The sequence below is a fragment of the Microplitis mediator genome, chromosome 7, assembly GCF_029852145.1.
Source record: "Microplitis mediator isolate UGA2020A chromosome 7, iyMicMedi2.1, whole genome shotgun sequence".
In the NCBI taxonomy this organism is placed as follows: Eukaryota; Metazoa; Arthropoda; class Insecta; order Hymenoptera; family Braconidae; genus Microplitis; species Microplitis mediator.
This window is the reverse complement of record NC_079975.1, coordinates 4,588,383-4,609,765: the sequence shown is the minus strand read 5'-3', so window position 1 is coordinate 4,609,765 and position 21,383 is coordinate 4,588,383. Positions and strand designations below refer to the sequence as shown.

The 21,383-nt window shown below is 27.7% G+C and overlaps 1 protein-coding gene across 3 annotated transcripts in view; it reads left to right on the top strand.

The window, feature by feature from the left end:
- Positions 1-20,896, top strand: part of LOC130672326 (receptor-type tyrosine-protein phosphatase zeta) — a 30,445-nt gene extending 9,549 nt beyond the window's left edge. Inside the window, exons 1-9 of one of the 3 annotated variants that reach the window (XM_057476851.1) lie at positions 3,598-3,787; positions 7,087-7,156; positions 9,213-12,234; positions 12,304-12,496; positions 12,797-12,904; positions 13,303-13,470; positions 14,602-15,111; positions 17,825-18,139; positions 18,208-20,895. In XM_057476851.1, the coding sequence (XP_057332834.1) occupies positions 7,117-7,156; positions 9,213-12,234; positions 12,304-12,496; positions 12,797-12,904; positions 13,303-13,470; positions 14,602-15,111; positions 17,825-18,139; positions 18,208-18,261 (4,410 nt within the window). In that variant the 5' untranslated portion in view covers positions 3,598-3,787; positions 7,087-7,116 and the 3' untranslated portion in view covers positions 18,262-20,895. Of the gene's footprint in view, positions 1-3,597; positions 3,788-6,685; positions 6,719-7,086; positions 7,157-9,212; positions 12,235-12,303; positions 12,497-12,796; positions 12,905-13,302; positions 13,471-14,601; positions 15,112-17,824; positions 18,140-18,207 lie in introns of those variants that run through there. The other 2 variants (XM_057476848.1, XM_057476849.1) reach the window with 2 other exon arrangements.
- The last annotated feature ends 487 nt before the right edge of the window (positions 20,897-21,383 follow it).

The following is a 21,383-nucleotide window of genomic DNA, read 5'->3' as shown; positions in this document are numbered from 1 at the left end:
ACTATTCAATGTCTTTTGCAAACTTTTACGTCTACATAATTCTTAATAACAATGATAATATATATGTCTACTGTATATAACGCAATAAAAAAATTTTATTTCTCGTAATTATTAAATAGTTAAAGAATATATTTTTTTAAAAAGCAAAAGTTCGTTACACTGAAAAATTAGCCGAGTGAATCTGAAGAGAATGCGAAGTGGATAACTTTTTATTTATTAAATGCCCAAGGAGTGAAATTCACTCCTAAAAAATGAATGATATTGAATTTTGCCGACGTCTACTAATTTTTAAATTCTGAAAAAACGATAAATTATAAAAAAAAAAAGCATTCTAAATAATTGCGCTTATACGCGGAGAAAAAAAAACAGTAATTTTTCCTACGATGACATAGTAATTTTTCCTATGATGACATAGTAACTATTCCTATGTGCACATAGGAATTTTTACTATGCAAACATAGGAATAATTGCTATGTTGGATAGGAATTATTCTGATGATGACATAGTAAATTTCCCTATGTGAACTTAGGAAAATGTACCATGCAGCATAGGAAAATTTACTATGTAGCATAGGAAAGTTTACTATGCAACATAAGAAAAATTCCTATGCTACAAAGGAAAGATTACTGTGGTAACATAGGAATAATTTCTATGCTCACGTAGAAATGTTTCCTATGTTGACATAGTAACTTTTACTATGTTAACATAGGAACTTTTCCTTCGTATTATAGGAAAAGTTTCTATGTAACATAGGAAAAATTTACTATGTAGCATAGGGAAATTTACTATGCAACATAGGAAAAATTCCTATGCTACAAAGGAAAAATTACTGTGGTAACATAGGAATAATTTCTATGCTCACGTAGGAATGTTTCCTATGTTAACATAGGAACTTTTCCTACGTATTATAGAAAAAGTTCCTATGTAACATAGTGTTTTTTCCTGTATTTCTACCGGGAATTTCCCTATGTTTACATCGGAAAAATTCCTATGTGCACATAGGAATAGTTACTATGCCAACATAGGAAAAATTACTGTTTTTTTTTCTCCGTGTAGATGTTTTAATTTTCTGCATGTGCATATTTTTAGATTTTTTGTAATTAATTAGTAGAAAAAAAAATTCAAAAATTTTTAATTGTCTGCCAACTACAGGATCATAAAAATGTTACTGAAGTTAACAGACAATTAACAACTTTTGGATTTTTTTTTTCAACTTTAATTTAAAAACAAAAGAAAAATAAAAATATGCACTTGTAGAAAATTAAAAAAACTACAAGTGAAATTTTTTTAATATTTTTTTTTTTTTATAATTTATCGTTTTAAAAAAAATCCAAAAATTATTAGACGTCGGCTAACTTCAGTATAATTCCTAAAAAAAGATATTTTTATTATTGAAACTTCGAATCGGAGTGAATGCGGATTTAAATGAGATCCAGATTATTTCGAAGTCACTTCTCTGATAAAACAAAGTTTCTATTTACTCTGTGTGCGGAGTGATTTTTTTCAAACTCCGGAACTCCGAGTGACGGATTGAATTAAAATCCGTAATTACTTCGAATTCACTCCCAATCTTTACTCTGCAGTCTTCAATTTTATTTCATAAATACTAATTATATAAAATAAATATTTATGTATTTTTATTATTGTTGTTAATGAAAATTATTGAAATTAGCTTTGACAATCAGTAAGAAAAATTTTATTACTCATGCGACGTAAAATTTAACTACTAGAGTACACATTTAATAGTAACTACAAGCTACCATTGATAAGATAAGAAAATTCGTATATGTATATATATACATATATATATGTCTTACCTTCTATTGGATAATCAGGCTTTTATACTTTAAATCCAAAGTATAACAACTTGATTTAAAATTATTAAGTAATATCGATCATAAATTTGTAGTATAAATTCATCATTTAACATATGTTTAAATTCATTATTTTTTTGATTTATATATTATATATATTTGAAACGTTTGACGTTTTAATAAGAGTCACACTATTATTATTTTTATGATAGCTGTAAGTTATAACGTATCATGGTTCGTGAGTACTTTAATTTAATGCAGTACTATACTAGGGAAAAGAGAAAGTTTTAAGTGAAGAAAGTGATATTTATACTGTGTACGAACGTTAATTTTCTGGCTTATAATATTAGCAATTGAACACCTTGTATTATTTTTAAAAATGTAAATAAAGTTATTTTTAGAACTAAATTAAAATAAATGTTGAAATTTGTGAAATTTATCTTTAGATTTAATGTTTTTTATAAATGTTGCAATGCAATAGTTGCGACAAGGCTATAGTTTCACTGTTAGATCATGCGAGTCGTAACAAAAAAAATAATATTCTTTATTCGAAGTTAAATAACTGGTCACAGTTATTAAAATGATTTTTCACGAATTACGAAACCAATGAAATGAGCAATTAAGAAATAAATTGAAACAGTTTTTTTCAGTTCAAGGGTCAATAGCTTTTGAATTATGTACAAATTTAACTTTTGTTATGACAAAGTATTTTTTTATGACCAGTAAATTATTTTATTTCTAAAAATTGAATTTTCAATTATTAGTGAACTTCCGGAAAATCGAGAGATTTTTTTTTTTTATTAAAGAAAAGTGTAAAGAGATTTATTAAATTTTTCTTCAACAAGCTTTTGATATTTTTCAAATATAGAGGAATTCATGTTCCTAAAGTTAACAGACAATTGAAAATTTTCGGATTTTTTTTCCACCAAATCTATTACAAAAAAATAAAAAATATGCACCTGTAGAAAATTAAAAAAACTACAGTTGCAATTTTTTCAAATATTTTTTTTTTTATAATTTATCGTTTGAAAAATAAAAGAAAAAATTATTAGACATCAGCTAACTTGGGTGTCATAATAATTTAATTGAACATAATAGCAAAGGATCTTTGAATAAATTTGAAGACTGGAAATTTTATTTTGATTTTTCTCATGTACGTTTTCAAGTGAATAATAAAAAAATTTCAGTTTTAATTAAAAACCCTGAACTTAAAATATTATCTCATTTACTCTTTATCTGAATAAATAATCAAAGCAAATAATCTGATTACAATTTTTTTTTTAAAGACTAAAGTAAAATCATTTAATTAATTATCTTATTTAAAATTTTTTGTGAAACTTTAATTAGAAAATGTTTTTACGTAAGAAAAAGTATAAAAATTGTTGTAAGACTTAGTCATGTAAATCCACCGAATACATTGTAAGGATAAAAAAATTATATATATATATATATATTTTTTAATTTATGAGGGCTACGAAAATGAGGACAAGGATTGATTGTAATTATCAAATCCAAACTTGGTAACCACAATATCAATCATGAAATAGATACTACGTATGGCATAGAGTATTAAGTACACACATACACATATATAGAATAATATATGACATATATGAGAAGTGTTAAGTGTATATGATATAGTGTAGTATAAAACAGGAGTGAGAGATAGCAATGAAGGTATTGGAATTAAACGTATTGTTGTTGGTCGCACCCTGAGCAATGTAGGGATATGCAAGTACAGTAATGTGCTGTACTGATTGTGAGTGTTAGTATATAGTAGTGAAATCACGAGCCCATTATTCCATGAAGCTCGAGTTGCATCAGTGGGCCTACTACACACTGCCACAACTGCTTATAATCCCGTACCCGGTGCCAGCAACCAAAGCAAAGGGGCTCAGCAGTGGACAGTGGAATAAAAAAATATAAAAAAATACTGATAGAGAGAGAAGAAGCGAGAGAGATGATAAAACTAGGTATGAATACAGATAGCAAGAGAACAAGTACCTAGAGTCCAATTATCCAATGACAGAATACGGCCTTGCCTCGCCTTTCTGAACAATCACGTTCCATTATAACACAAAACTCTCAGACTGTTTGTTATTACGAATAATTTCCCACTCGGACACCTTAATTTTGCACGGTATTTTTTTTTAAATAATCTGTTTGATAGTAGTAATTTTTTGACATAACTCTCATTTATTTTGTCAGTTTAAATTTTTATAGTATTTTTTAAAATCCTTATTAAATTCTGACTGAGCAAAAATAATATTTAATGATAGTAAAGTTAGCAAACATTTGAAATTAACAAAATTTTTTTTTAACAGATAAATAATAAAAAAAAAATATTTCTAAAAAAATGCACACGTTGGAAATTTCATAAACTATACGTGCAATTTTTCAAAATATTTTTGTCAATATTTATTTTTTTGGTAAAAAAAATCCAAAAATTTTTAAATGCCTGCTAACTTCATTGTCATTAATATTTAATATTTTTAGAAAAAAAATCGGGATTTTATTTAAATCTGAATTCACTCCGTCACTCGAAGTTCAGGAGTTTTTTTAAAAAATCCCTTCGCACAAGGAGTAAATAGGGAATAGGAATTTGAATTTTATTTTATTCCACATTCACTCCGATTCGGAGTTTTAATTTAAAATAAACCCCTTTGGAGTGAATTTCACTCTGAAGGGATTAAATAAATAAACAGTCCGCGGTTCGCATTCACACCGAATTTGAGCCGCGTTAACTTGGCAAATTTTTGAGTGTACTTATTAATTAAATTAAATATTGTTCTGTTAATGCTTTTGGATTAGTGTTATATTTGGGTTGAAAGCCAATGGCTGTCCTGGATGTAATTATATGAAAGTACGGGGTAATTATTATACTAAAGCCGGTAGACAAAGCGCCGACCACATATTATGTTTGCGTTAGTTATTACAGTCAATTCTACTAGAAACAAACAGCAACAAAACGATGCTGAGTTTAATTTATGTCAACAGTTATCTCGAAATTCCCGGACACATGATTGCTCTTAATTGTCCAATAAAAAATCTTGTAAATTTTTTATCGCCTCGTTTTAAGTATTTCTGATTAAAATCTATGTAACTATTTACATTGTACTCTTTTTGTTGAACTATTTTTTATACAATTACTTTTTTTATGAGAAAAACTTTTAAAGGAACTTTAATTATAAATGATACTAATTATTAATCAACTCTTGATTGTGATGAATAATTACGAGGATAATCATAAAAGCGAATATCCAAGGCTTTAAATCAATACCTTATTTATTATGGCAATTAACTGAATCTATTAGTTACATTTTTTTTTTCAATAATTAATTATTTATACTATTAAATTTACGTAGGTCATTTTATGAAAAATCAATTATTGATTTTTTGATCCACCAAATTTTCAAAATTATTAGTGCATATCATGAATAACTCGCAGATAAATTTTTATCTCATAATATTTGTAAAGCTTTAAATTATTATTTTCTAGAAACTGATACCGAAGTTAGCAGGCCTCCAATAATTTTTTGTTTTTTTTTTAAACAATAAATTATTTTTAAAAAAATTGCACCTATAGTTTATTAAATTTTCTACATGTGCATATTTTTAGTTTTTTTTTTTTTAATTTAATTGATGAAAAAAAAATCAGAAAATTGTCAACTGTTTGCTAACTTCAGGATCATAATAAATTTTGGAATTTTTTTTAGAAACAATAAATTACAAAAAAAAAATATTTGAAAAAATTGCACCTCGAGTTTTTTTAATTTTCTACACATGCATATTTTTAGTTTTTTTTTTTTTTAATTTAATTGTTCAAAAAAAAATCCGAAAATTGTCAACTGTCTGCTAACTTCAGTATCATAATAAGTTTTGGATTTTTTTTAGAAACGATAAATTACAAAAAAAAAATATTTGAAAAAATTGCACCTCTAGCTTTTTTAATTTTCTACACATGCATATTTTTAATTTTTTGTAATTCATTTCTAGGAAAAATTATTGATTTGATAAATTTGAAAATACGAAATTTTTTGCATTTTTAACTGAAACTCATATTTTTAAAAGACCAGATTTTTTTTTTCGTTTTTATTTTTTCACTTTAAAATGAATATTTTCGAATCACAAAAAAAGGGATCGAATATCTTCAATTTCTTCAACTCTGTTTCCGTAATTAATTTAAATTTAGTAATTGAAGAAAAAATAAGTAACCGTAATTTAAAATTTGAATCGTAAAAAAAAAATAAAATATTGATACCCTATTTTATCTGGCTTCCCTATATATTTATATATACGTATAGATTGTCACCTTCCGTAGCTAACGGTCTTCTCGCCTCGTTTTGTAGGAAGAAAGACACGACAGAACTTGGATACAAGTTAGTGGAGCATCCTCTTTGAGAGTTCCGTAAACATCTTGTGACATAAATATTTTATCATATTTAGTTATTTACCTCCATTTATATATATTCAATTAAATAAATAAATAATTTACTGAGAAGGATAAATAAATTTATCTTAGAATTATTAAACGACATAACATAAAAGCGAATAACTAACGATAAATTAACATTCTCTAGCTATAGAATTAAATCGTAATTCTATATTCATACTTGACTAACCAAGTAGTCGAGGGTCTTAAGCTAATGCTAATTCTTAAGCTGCATTATCTATATATATATGTATATTCTAATCACAATTTAACTGTGCGACGCAGTTATTATATTTATCTATAATAAATCAATGTTCATAGTTACGGCTCTTCAATAATTACTGATTTAAATTCATAAAAAATATACTGCCGACTACTTTATTTATATTTTTTTATTTTTCATTCAACCGAGTGCGTTATTTTACTATTTAGAATTAACTGGAGTAGTTTGTCTATGACCGGATGTGTCACGGTGACTTAAACTTCTATTTACATCTCAATAGATGCACTCACTTGCTTCCATTTCCCTTAATTTTTCCACTGTATTCCCTCTTTTATCTTTTTCCCTTTTATCTTCATCTTTTTTTTGTAATGGTAAAAGCCAGTACATGTATAACGATCCATTACGATTTAAACACTTTGCTTGATATGAATGAGGTCGCCTCAGAGATAAAAATTACTACTGCACAATTTTTTTTTATTTCATAAATTTTGAAGCATTTTTTAAATCCCTGTCTACATTAAACATATAATTAATTGACTTGTAAATGATAAAGTGATAAAATTTATAAAATGAAAATCTTGTTGTTAATTTACGGTTTTCTTTTTTTATTGTTCTAGATTTTATGGAGCGATCCAAAGGACAGTGAAATGACACGCAGAATTAATGCTAGCTTAACAATATGGACAGGTAAATACGGTATATTTAAACAATGAAACATATGTTTTATTTTAATTTTCTGGGAGAAAACGAAATTTTCTATGAGCTTACAAATTGAAAGGGAATTTTTAGTTGACAAATTAAATTTTTAAAATGTGTAAATAAAGGAAATTCATGTAGCTGACTATCGGAACGTTTTTCTAGAAACGGAAATGAAAACAATTTATGTAATTTGACTTAAGGAGTAGTTGGGGGAGGTCTGACATTTTCGGCTGACGCGAAATATTTCAGAAATTGGTGTCACGACTAAATATCCGCGACAAAATATCCAACGAGAAAATAACCACGACAAAATAACAGACGACAAAATAACCGACAACAAAACACACAAAAACCATGATGAAAGGGCGGTTATTTTGTCATTTGGTTATTTTGTCATTTGGTTATTTTGTCATTTGGTTATTTTGTCATTCGGTTATTTTGTCGTCGGTTATTTTGTCGCGGTTATATTGTCGCGGTTATTTTGTCGTTGGATATGATGGTATGGAACCCAGAAATTTAGATCCAGTATAGATTTTTTACTTTTCATTTCGATTTTTTATTGTCGTTTTGCGAAAAACGTTCCGATATTCAGGTACATGGAAATTCGGATTAATATTTTGAAAAAATTCATGGGACTTTTCGATCGCACGCATCAAGTTTCGACCGAGTTTTAAGTTGTCTTAAATTTTGGAGTTGACTTTTTTTTTACGGAGTTTGAATAAACATTTTAAGGCTTTAAGTTGTTTAAAAGAACATAAATTAAACAAGATAATATACAGATTTAGTATCCATTGAAAAAAAAGTCGTTAACCCTTAATTTGAATTTTAAAAGCTCGCTCAGACTTTTATGTTCGTCATTAAAAAAACATAGCTTTTTTTTATCCATTGTTACTTTACCTCAAAAATAGTTTTCTGTCCTCATTGACTACGTGGTTTTGTAGAGCATAAAATTTTCCACTTTGAAAAAATATTCGTTTATTGTATTATTCTAAAATACCTAAACTTTCTAATTTTAAATTTATCATTTTTTTCTATAAAACCTTTTTTGTAGGCCATGCAATCCCCTACAAAATTGTCATTCAAGTTTTTTATATAACGTCACGGTCAAGACTAGAAGTGGCGCGCGATTTTATCCGTTTTTCAATAAAAAATTAAAGTTCAGCCTCTTATCTGTAACTAGAAAACTATCTGATACCCGAACTTGTCGTTTTTTTGTTGAGAATTCAATGCTCTATAAAGCTGCGTCATTGATCAGGTCACAGAATTTTTAGGCTGGAAAAACACGATAAATAGAAAAAGTTTTTATATTTTTTGCGACAGCATGAAATCTTAAATTTCAATGAAGAATAGACTAGAAATTTTTCTGAAATTACGTATCAAATTTTACCCCGACTTAAAATTAAATTTCTAAAGATTGTTTTAAAATTTCATCAAAATATATCCCGTTATTTGCTTATCTCGTTTGGAAATAAAATAAAATAAAAATAAGAAAGGAAACGTAGAAAAGATAAAAAAAAAAAATAAATTGTAAGAGTAGACGGTCAGCTTTAAATAATTCGCGATGGCTCGGTGAAGTAAGAGTACAAAGTACTGTTAGACTTTATGTACTTTAAACTATGTTCACTTAGAAACTTACTTTTAACGTTCACGCTGCTTAAACATTGTAAATAATTTTTTTTAAACATCTACATTTAAATAAAAACAACAAAAAACTTAATACTTTTTATCTTTATATGCACGTCAACCTGATAATTATTATCAACTACATATTTTTTTAATACCATGATATAAAAAAATGCTCAACTCTGAAAAACTTGTTCTTAGAAACTTACAAATTAATAATCATTAAAAGTAAACGCAGATTTTATTTATTTTTCTTTAAAAAAAAAAAACTAATGATAAAACACGTTTTCGTTTCCAACTCATAGTTTATCTGAAAAATGATTCAAAATTAAAAACATCACGTAGAGTTCAAAGAATTGATAAAGAAAAATCCAGTATTTGAAGATAAATAAGTAAATAAAAAAAAGTATTTATTTTTCAGGTGTACTATTGCTGTTATTAACAACAAAATCTCAATCACAGACAACGGTCGAGTCCATAACACCAGAAATCATAAGCAAAACAACAGAAAACACGAAAGATTACGAATTACTATCAGGAAACAGTACAACAATCTTACGTAAAACGTTAGCTGATCAAGAAGTTGATGTGTTTGCGCATTTGCCAGCCTTGAAAAATGATAGAGAACGTCAAACACCTTTCCATTCCTCCACAGCTAAAATAACTACTGAATCTAGTGTTGATACACGTGACTCATTACAATCCAATATACAAAATAACCAAAGAAAATTTAATTATCAAGATAAATATTCAAATTTAAATAATAGTTATAATAATAATAATAATAGTAATAATAAAACGACAACAAAGTTACAAAAAATTGATTTACTGAAGACTGATAAAAATGATAAAATTAATAGTTATAACCAATCGAAGAAACATTTTTTTGAACAATTAATTTCACCAAATGGGCATAAAATTCCTGACACAAACAGCCATGAGTTGTCTGAACTAAATATTGATACAGATGACGATAACAATAATAACGACAATGATGAAGACAATTTTGAAGAGGAATTGGAATCACGTGAAGCAACAACACCCGGAGTGATTAATGATTATGGTGTTGTTTCGTTAATTAATGATACTCAAGTTAATTACAAAGGCCAGAAGAAAGAAATACACGAAGATGCTGTCATGATAAACAACAAGAATAATAAAGTAAATAAAAATAAAGTTGAGAAATTGAAAAATTTTGATGATCAAGTTGAAATAATAAATACTTCTGCTACGAAATTGAATAGTCTTGAAGGTATTGAGCGGATTCAGGTACAGAAATTGCCATCAGATTTCAGCGAAACGGAAATTATTGATAATAAAACGGATAAAGTTTACGATGATGGGAAAAATGTTGAAAAAACTGAAGTCAAAAGTAATTATGAGAAAATTGATGACAAAGCGGTTGATAAAAATGTCGACAAAGAAATTGAAGAAAAAGAAGTGAAGGAAGTTAATAAAAATGGTGACAAGTTGGATGATAATTTAGAAAAAGAGATCGATAGAAGTAAAAATAGAGACAAAGAAATTGATAAAAATGATGATGAAGAAAAAGATTTAACGCCAAAAGGTCGCACGATATCATTCGGTGGTGCCAATCGGTTTAGTAGTACAGAAGAGAAAGCTATTGGTTCTACAAAAGAAAATACTGATGTTAATTTAACAAAAGACTTTAAGCCGTATCCTTATTTTAAAACATCACCAGCTGTCACGGTTAATAATTCAGCTGTTAATCTCATAAATGATAAAAAATCAACTGATATTAATTTTAATAAAGAAACCGATGAAATTTATACCTTTGAAAATACGATCAATAAGAACAAAGAAGATGATAAAAAATTACTCATTACCGAATCCTCGGTTATTAATAATAACATCCAAACAAAACCAGTTAATTTGAAACGTTCTAGTAATACGACTAAAATATTGACAGATTCGTCATTATTATCGCCGTCATCCTCTTCATTGTCGTCGGTTACTGTCAAATCGATTCCTGCTGCAGCAATAAATACAACATTGAATAATAATAACGATAATTTAAAAATAAAGGATAATGTCAATGACATTCCTCGTAATCCCGAAGAAGTAATAGAACGTAAAAGTGCACTAGATTTGAGTAGCAACGGTTTAAATATTGAAAATATTGATAAAAAAAATTCAACATTTACCGAAATGGTGACAAGCGAGAGACCAATTATTGAAACAACAGAAAACAATTCAAAAATAAATTTAAATGTTAATAATACAACTGAACAAAACGTTGATATAAAATCAGACAGTGAAATAACGGCAATAAATGAAACAGAATCAAATGATAAAGATAAAACAATAAACGATACAACAAATTATAAACTAACAACAAGTTATATTAAAAAACCCTTAGAGGCAACTAATTTAAACTCTTCTTCGTCTTCCATAAAACCCGAGGGGATTCAATTAATTTCAACTTCGGCTCCAACATCTCCAGCACCGTCGTTTGACGTCGACGAGGACGTAACAACTTCCGGCATCACGACAAATAAATTGGAAATAACGAGTACGATAATGTCGGAAACAACTTTATCGCCAGTAACATCTACTACGACGATGTCGAATACTACATCGAAAAACTTTTCCAGCTCAGAGACATTGACATTTAATTCAAGCGGACGTGGAATCGATTTACCTGAAAGTACAACCTCCGCTGTTGAATATGAGTTTGTTGGACTTAATGACACTACTTCATCAACATTTATCAGCAATAATGATGATGTTAAGAAGAATATTTCAACGACTTTAATGCCGGATTTATTTAACACGTCAATGAGTAATAACACAATGGAAATAAATACAACTGAAAGTATTACGAAGGATTCAAATAGTAGCACAGATGAATTATTAACAACAACAGAAAGTATTTTAACAGATACTACAAGTTATACAACTAAAAATTTCGATTACTCAAGTACTGATGATACAACAAATTCAGATACCGAAGGTACGACGATTGGAATGGAATTAAATGTTACGAAAGAATTGACTGATAATGAGACAAATAATTCAAACAATATCTCGTCGACTACCGAGTCGTTATTAACAACTGAAATAATTGACAATGATAATAATAGTAGTAGTATGACGAGCCCAGTGGAAACGACAGTAGATGAATTAAATACAACGATGAGTACATTGAATGTGACAAGTTCAACGGGATTAAATGCTGACGAGATGACGAGCACTAAAATAGAGAGTAATAATAGTACGGTTGTTACAAATATTGAAGATAATATTACTACTACAGTTGGGTCAGTTCAAGTTGTCACTGAGGACGACGTACAACGTTTTACTCCTGGAGATGTCACTTTACTTGTCAGAATAGTCGTCGAGGGCACTTGGTCTGACATTTGTCAACATTTACCTGCACTCAAACAATCACTTGCTAATTTACTCACTGCTGGGATGGAAAAGTTAGTTTTTTATGATTTACTGGGTTTTTAATCAAATTTCAGAGAGAGATAAATTACTTTTTTTTACAGGCCGGTCTCCGCGAGCCAAATAATATTTCAAAAAAATCCGTGCACTGAAATCGCTGCCAAAAATAATCAAATAGAGTTAATTTTATCGACGATTCTTCTGTACGTTATTGATGAAAACGGTAATTTTGACGCAACAATGACGCAGAATCTGCCAAATTTGTACAGTCAACGACCGTTCGAATCTCTTTTGACTGTAAGTTATTTTGTGTTATATAAAAGTAACGTAAAAACCTCGTAAATGTCTAGCTTATGAGATCACAAACTTTTTAGTCTTCATACTTAAAAATTATATTGAAAAATATATACAACTTTTAATAAAATTTTTGATGTAAAGAACGTGACCTAAAATATTAAACCCCAGGTTTTACGATCCGTTGATTAAAAAATATATTTTTATACTACATGATATATATTTTTAATTTTAAAAAGTTGTATTGTTCTATTTTTATAAAATAACTGATAATTAATAAAATAATTTTAAAAATATATATAGATTCGCAGTTTCCAATTAGTACAAGATGGAGATTCCGGAAATGCTATTGCAGTAATCGTGGTTTCTTGTGTGGCTTTTGTATGCCTCGTTCTCTTAGCCAGCTTACTTGTAAGTCTTCTTTTTTTTCACTACTAATTATTTTTACTAAATTAATTTAAATAAAAAGCTCATACTACCCGGTTTTTAAAAGAAAAATTTCATCATCTAAAGACTACTCAATATTTTTTTTTTAAATCCCTCTTACAATTTTTTTGTCCCCATCAAAGCAAACCAAACCTTTGATCAAAAGTTCTACAGGAAATTCTATCGCACGATAAAAGTTGGGAAAAAAAAAGTCTTTTTCAAAGTTTTTAATTCTATTGGAATATACGTACGGTTATTTGAATCTACGTCATGTATATAAAAATAAAAATAAAGCAAAAATAAATGGAAACTGGCTTTTGATGTTCTGTTTTGTAAAGAGAATTTTGAAGCGGCGTTAAAAGTTATAATTATTAATTTTTTAGTTTATTATGAGAAAACGTCAAACGAGATTTAATTACGGGGAAAGATGTCGACCAGTCTCTTTAGATGCTTACAGTTTGGACAGCGTTTCAGCTTATAATAGTGTTAGACGTAAAGGGGCTGCACGAGCATCTAAACGTAGTTATGGAAACCCAACTTTTGAAGATTCTGTGAGTAATAATTAATTAAATAATTTTTTTTTTAATAACTCTGTTCAATAAATAAAATAGTTTTCTTAACTGTTGACTTTATTGTAACTTTTTTTTTTTTTTTAAATAAACAAGCCTATAAATTAATAATTTAACAGACTGTAATTTTTTAAATTATTTTTTATTTGAAGTAAATATCTACACGCAGAAAAATTTTTAGTAAAAATTTGATACTGTGAGGACATGTGGTAAATATCTTAATTTCTCCCATGCACATTGTAAAATATACCCCGAGTCAAAAAACAAATTCGGATTTAAGTCTCAAAGTTTTCAATAAAGTTTTTGAGGATCAATTTAGAATTTTAAGATTGACAGCAGTACAGAAAGTTATCCTAGTTTAGTCCTCAGAGTAGTAGTTACGACCAACTTTACCACTTTGAGGACTAAACTGGAATAACATAATCTGGATTAGAGCCTCAAAATACTCAAAACATACAGGAATAATTTCATCGACATTTGAACCTCAAAAGTCTCATTCAACGTATTCTCTCCCCTCTCTTTTTCTATCTAAAATTTTTCAAATTCCGAAATGTAACTTTTCATTCGTTGAGAATTTTGAGGTCTTACTTATAATTTAAAATCGATAAATTATTCGCTTTTAGACCTCAGAGTTCTCATTGAGGATTTTTAGTACTAAAGTAGAGTTACTTTCTGGGCGGCAAATGAAACATCAAAGGAATTGCGGTTTTTGAGGATTAAACTAGAATTTGTTTTTTGACTCGGGACTACTCGATAGCATGTAAATGAAGTGCAATTTCTACTAACAACATAGTAAAAATTTAACTACTGGCTAGATGTCCTTACAGTACCAAATTAATGGGTAATTTTTACTCAAAAATTCTCTGCGTGTAATTTAGAAAAAGTATATCATCACCACAAATATTTTAAAAATAAAAAAAAATGTAATGAATTTATTTATAAATAACTTTTTGTAAAGAAATAAATTAATATTGGGACAATAATTAATAATTATTTTGTAAAAAAAAATTATGTGATTTGAAAATTAAAAAAAAAAAAAACTTTGTAATTAAAATGTTTTTATATGAAGAGAATGTTATGATTGTGTTAAAATAAAATAAAAAATAATTTCAGACGGTAATTCCATCACATCCATTAAATTTTGCTGGTCTATCGGCATTCTGTAATGAACAAAATGCAATATACGAGGAGTTCACAGGCATACCACAGGTTTCAGCGCGTATAGATGAATTACCACCTGGTGCGGAAGTTAAAAATAGATACGCAAATGTAGTGCCTCTACCAGAGACACGTGTGCCTCTTATGAAAATCAACAATGATCCACTGAGTGAATACATCAATGCAAGTTACGTACGCGGTCCTAAAAACGCTACTAAATATTACATCGCGTGTCAAGCGCCAATGGAGTCGACAGTGACCGATTTTTGGCGAATGATATGGGAACAGCAGTCTAAAGTCATTATTATGCTTACCGATCTCATTGAAAATGGTGTGGATAAGTGTTCTGAGTATATACCGCCGTCAGAAGTTACCGATTGCCATCGTCTTTACGGAGACTATCAAGTGACGTTAAAAAAACGAGAGACCAAAGAGAAATATGCGATTTCTACAATACATTTAAAGGTAAATTCATTTTTATTTTTTAATTTATGTCCAAACATTTATAAAAATGTAATTACACTCGACTACCCGTCATAAGCCTGGTCTAGGAGACGTAGGGGAAATTTTTCTTGTAATTTCAGTCTTCCCACTACCGCGCGTTTAGTTTTGTTCTCGACTACCCGTTATAAGCCTGTTTTATTTTATATCATTTTAAACGTCATATTTACATTTTGTTACATACGCGACTATCCCGATTTTCCTGGTGCTTATGGCGCTAAAATAAATACTTATCTTTTTACACTAATAATAATTTAAATGCAAAAAATTATAATGACAACGGTATTGATTACAGTAATAATTAAAATAATAATTTTATTGATCAACTTAATGCTCAATAAAACTTTTCAATTGTAACAGAAGCTTTGGATGTAATTAATGATTACAATTATGAATAATAAATTATATTTTACTTAATAATGATTAAATTATTATCCGCGAAACATAGATAGTAAATTTTCATCATTAATTTGGATATTTTTTCCTATTGTTAGTTTATAATTTAGACAATTTTAACGGAGGCTTATAACGGGTTCTCTAGTACGAAACTCTTTAGAGTGGTTAAGTGGGGAAACTGTTTGGACTCAGTAACTCCGATTGAGGGGAAGAGGCTTTTGAAGGGCAGGCTTATGATGGATAGTCGACTGTATCTAAGTTAGAGCCGTAAATTTTTTTTTTTTTTTTTTTTTTTTTTTTTCATTTTTTTGAAGCCACCCCATTTTTCCCAAAATAAAAAATTTGTGTGATTTTAAACATTAATTTTTTCGATCCCCTCCCATATATACTTAGTAATTAGTCAGAAATACAAAGTACATTTTTTTAGAAATAAAGATATTTAATCAAAAACTGTACGTCCTATGATTTTGTTCATCAGAGAGTTAAATTTAATAATGATAAGTTTTTTAAATTTACTTATACTCGCTTAGTGACCGAAACAGATATGCTAATGACGACAAATTAAAGATAATTTCTTTTAAAGTTAATTATTTAAAGTGTCCGATTAACTCTTGACAATTAAAAAAAATAACTCTTACTTCATTATTTACATGAGTATAATTATTATTTAAGATAATAATAGTTCTCATAGTGCATTCATAAATAATTCTGTTATGCTGCATGAGAATCATTCTCTACTATTTAATTATCAACTATCACTTTTAATATGAATAATTTAAATTAACTTCACATTCCGAGCAATACTTATAATTATCAAGGTGTTTCAATTACTTTTATTTACTATTCTGATGATTATAATTACGATACACATCTTTAGATTTATATATAATAAATTAAGTTTAACTACAAACTCATAATAGTCATTACCATTATCATAAATTTTTTATTGCTTATTATAAATTTTGATTGCCGAAAAAATTTTTTTTTTAATTTTTGATAGAATAGCGCAGCTCCAGAAAAATAAAAATTTGCGGAAATAAATTTTTTTTTATACTTAATTTTGTCTAGCCCTCCCTCTAAATAAATAATTTTTTTATTAAACGAAATAAATAACCCAAGACAAAAAATTAATGAACTCCATGGGAGTTCTGGTGAGGGTTGACGTCCGAAGTATGACCACAAGTATATGAGTTGATATATTTATATACATACACACATAGAATGACTACAATGTAAAAAATTACTAGTGAATTCGGAGTGATTACGGATTTTATTTAAATTCGAATTCACTCCGTCACTCGAAATTTCGGAGTTTAAAAAATAAATCACTTGACATTCTCTCTTAAAATGATACAGCGCGGAGTACTCCAATCAATGAATATACACTGCACAAATAGTCCCAAGTATCTCACTAATTCAATCAGAAATATACTTGAGACCAATTCGCAGTGAATATTCACTGATTTGCAGAACTTTTCACTGCTTTATTTTAAGAGAGTACGGAGTAAATAGGAAGATTGTATTTTCAATTGAATGATTTCGGAGTGATCTGGATTTTATTTCAATATGCATTCATTCGCATTCGGAGTTTTAGAATTAAAATAAACTCTCATTCGGAGTTAATTTAACTCCGAGGGGAATAAATAAATAAACAGTCTTCCGCTCCGTATTCACCTCGGATTAAATTCGCGTTCACTCCGCTAATTTTTTACAGTGTAAAAAAAAGTGACTAAATACGATTCTAAGCTACTGCAATTTTTTAAAAAATTTTATTTGTAATTATTAAATGGTTTATTTTTCTCGTGAGTTATTTGGTCCGAGTACTTTTCAATTTAATAAAAATTTTTTTAATGCAGTGTTCCGCAATTCGATTTTTTTTTTCTTTAAAGACAAAAGACCTAGTACTCGATCAGGGAACTAGTACTAAATCACTCCATATATTAGTATATTTATATCTAGTAAATTTTAGTAAATATAGATTTACAAATACAAGAGTAATTGGGTACTAGTTCCCTGATCAGGTACTGGGCCTCGCATAGCAAAACAGTAAAAGCTCAAAATCATCAATTACTGATATCACGGAAAAACTTTAGTTTACTCTCCATGTTTTTCACCAATAACATTAATTTCTCCCCCACATGATGTAAGGGAGGGAGAAAGAAATCGGACGCAACTTAGGCCCATTTTTTGACCACCGGACGGAATTGGAAGTTTCTTAATCCCACCCGGGACGGAACTCCAGTCTCTTACTTTATATTAATAATTAATTTATTTGTTTCAGAATTTGGAAAATAATACTTATAGAGAAGTATTTCATATTTGGTATTTATGGCCAGCGAATGGTGTTCAAACAGATGCAGCTGGTCTAATAGCAATATTACTAGAAGCGCGTGCACTACAAAGGGGTGGACCTGGGCCAATTGTCGTTCATTGTAGCCCAGGAACCGGTAGAACTGGTACACTAATTGCTCTAGATTTGGGTATTAGACAGTACGAAATAACGCGAACTGTTGATGTACCGCGAGTTGTTTACACCATACGGCGAGATCGAGCCGGTGCTGTACAAACTAAAGAACAATATGCTTTTATCTACAAGGTAATCATTTATTTTAAATTATTTATCTGCAATAACACAACTTAATAAATTATCATTATTTTTTTCAGGCATTAAATTTATACGCCACAAAACTTGCTGGTGGAGGTTTAGAATCCACTTGATAAAAGAAAATAAATAACTAAATAAACATCGAATAATTAACAAATAATTAATCAACGTCAAGGAAACACGATCTAAGTCAATAAATAATCAAGTAATTAATTAATTATTAAACATATAGTTGGATGATTTATATTATTACGGATATTAACAATTGATGGTAATGTGTTTATGATTAATTGATAATCGATTTCATACAATGGTCATAAACCCCGACTATTCGTATGATAAATATCTACGTCGGTACTTTTTTAAGTATCTAATTAATAATAATAATAATATATATTTTATGTGACAATTAAACGCGCAATGCCAAATTAGTTTATACGATTTATGTATGCGCGTATTTAATGTCTCGTAATTATAAAAATGATATTATAAATCTATAGTATTTTACACTCACACATGATTATTATTATTATTTATATAATTTGTGAGGATTTGAAGATACAAATAATTATTTTTTTTATTAATATAAAAAAAAAATCAGTGAGATTTGAATTAATGCTACAATTTTTTATTCTGTTAAAAATTGTTTCGTTTATTTATTTTTTTTTTTTTTTGTAGAAAAGAATTATAAGGAATCGAGATTAATTAGAAAAAATTTTAATTTATTTATTTGACGAGGTGTCAGATTACGATACTACTGTACTGTTTTTTTTACTGTTTTATTGTCTGGAGAAAAGTTATTAGTTATGGAAAATTACTGCCTATTGTGACGTTACACAGAAATTGTGTGAAATCGGTGAGAGGAATCAATGAAGCGGGTTCAGTTTTCTGTAATTTTGTGGAAGAATATATGAGTTGATTGCAATATTTTTGTTAGTATTTGGGCACTGCATAAATTTTTACTGTTTCATTGTCGACTAAAATTAAATTATTGTACTGGTCTGTTGCCTACGAGTGTAAATGTACACGGGAAATTGCCTACGCAATTTATTGCATACATTTAATTGACGTTCTGAATACTAATATATCGATTGTTGTTTTATTTAACATTCTTTAAATTTTTCCGTGACGATTACGAAAATGGATACAAAGAAGACTCGTAGGCTTTATAAAAAATTGAGTGAATAGAAAAATAAAATTATCGAGGCCCTTCTTCTGGAAGAACCGAAAAAATTTGAAATTAAATTTTAAAAATTAATCGGCGCCTTGAAATTTAACATAAGTAGTAAGCATTTTTTTTGAAGAGCAACTGCATGAGTTGTAAATACGCAGAATAGTAACTAAAAAAAATCACCTGATAAGTGATTAAATTCAAATAAATCTTTATAAAATAATTAGCAATTATTTTCTTCCAATAGAAATAAGAAAATTATTTTTGAATACCATCAAATTTTTAATTATTTCTTTAAATTATTTGTTAGATTGTTTTGCTCGCGCAATTTTTGCATTAATTAAAATTTCAATTTTTTTAGTCGCTGACAATTGAACAGAATTTATTCAAAAAAAAAAAAAAACAAGTTATGTTTTGTTCTTATATAGGGTAGAGGTACCGTTTGTGGTCATTGCTCCATTTTTGGACATTTACTACTTTATTTTAATTAATGAAAAAGTGTAAAATAAAATTTTCATTTTAATAGTGGGATAAAAGTTTCTTTGAACGCATGGAAAAAATAAATTCTGTCATTGCGTCTTTTACGGATTAATTATTTGAATTTTTCAGGTGTCCAAAACTGGCCCTAAAGTGGCCAAAAACGGTACCTTTATCCTAAAGTCTACTAAAATATAGCACACCGTCACTTTATAGGGTAGAGATGCCCTTTTTGGCCACCTTCGGACCAGTTTTGGACCTTAAAAAATTTTAATAAAATAATTTGTTAAAGACACAATGACAATTAATTTTTTCCATGCGTTCAAAGAAATTTTTATCCCACTATTAAAATGGAAATTTGACTTTATAAAGAAAAATCTTTTATTAATAAAAATAAAGCATTCAATGTCATGTCCAAAAATGAAGCAGTGGCCAAATGGTACTTCTACCCTACTTTCAACAAAATTTCAAGAAACTGAGTCCTGTCAATCCATTTACACTAGACAATTAAACAGTAAAAAATTTTATTGATCTTCCTAATTTAATTTTAAAAAATGATTTATTTAAAAATTAATAGCAATTGGAATAAAAAAAGTTGATAAAAAATACTCGTTATAATTCGATTATTGTTATGAAGTATTAAATAATTATTATAAGATTACTATTAATATATTTGGACTCTCTATTAATTTTTTCATGTAAATACTAAAAATTACCAGGCCGCGTTAATTTAAATTTAACAAAATTTTGTTGCAATTTGTTAATAAAACTTTTTTTTTATTGAAAAAAGAACTAAATATTCATCGACTTTAATTAAAGGACGAATGAATAAAAGCTGGCTCAAAAAATATATATATATTTTTTATGGAATTATATGATGCAGATTTTAATATTTGAATTCTGTTAAAAGTTACCGTTTAAGATTGAATTGTATATTTATTATTAATGTGATTTAAAAATATTTTGTTTGTTAGAAGATATATATTATATTAATGATTTTATGATATATAATATTTACATTGCAGTACATTTTTGTTGTATACTCAATTTTACTTTTTTTTTATAACGACTATTTATACAATTTGAAACGTCGTCAGTATTGAATTACAATAAAATATATATTATTCCAATTGTCATATATTTATATATATATATATATCTTTAATAGGAAACAAATATATAGGATATGATTGATGCATATGTAATTTTTTAATAATATTATTAAAATGATAAATAATAGATTCCAAGTGAAAAAAAAAATAAAAAACATTTGCCAAAATATGTAATAATGTAGAAGTGTAATTATAATAATTAAATCATAGCCATAAATATAATTATTCAAATTTATTGTAAATCATCGTATGAATTGTTTTAATAAAAATGTATATTCATGTATATATTCATTAAATATATAAATTTTAATTTAAATGAATGTTCAATTTAATTCAATTTTTTTTTTTAATGATTATTTACTTGAAGAATGTTTGAAAATTGAAGCAGAATGTTGTTGGGAAGATTTTTTAAACTATAAGTAATTTGACAGTTGACTTTATGAAAATTTATTGTCGACTGTTTTTGAAACTAAGG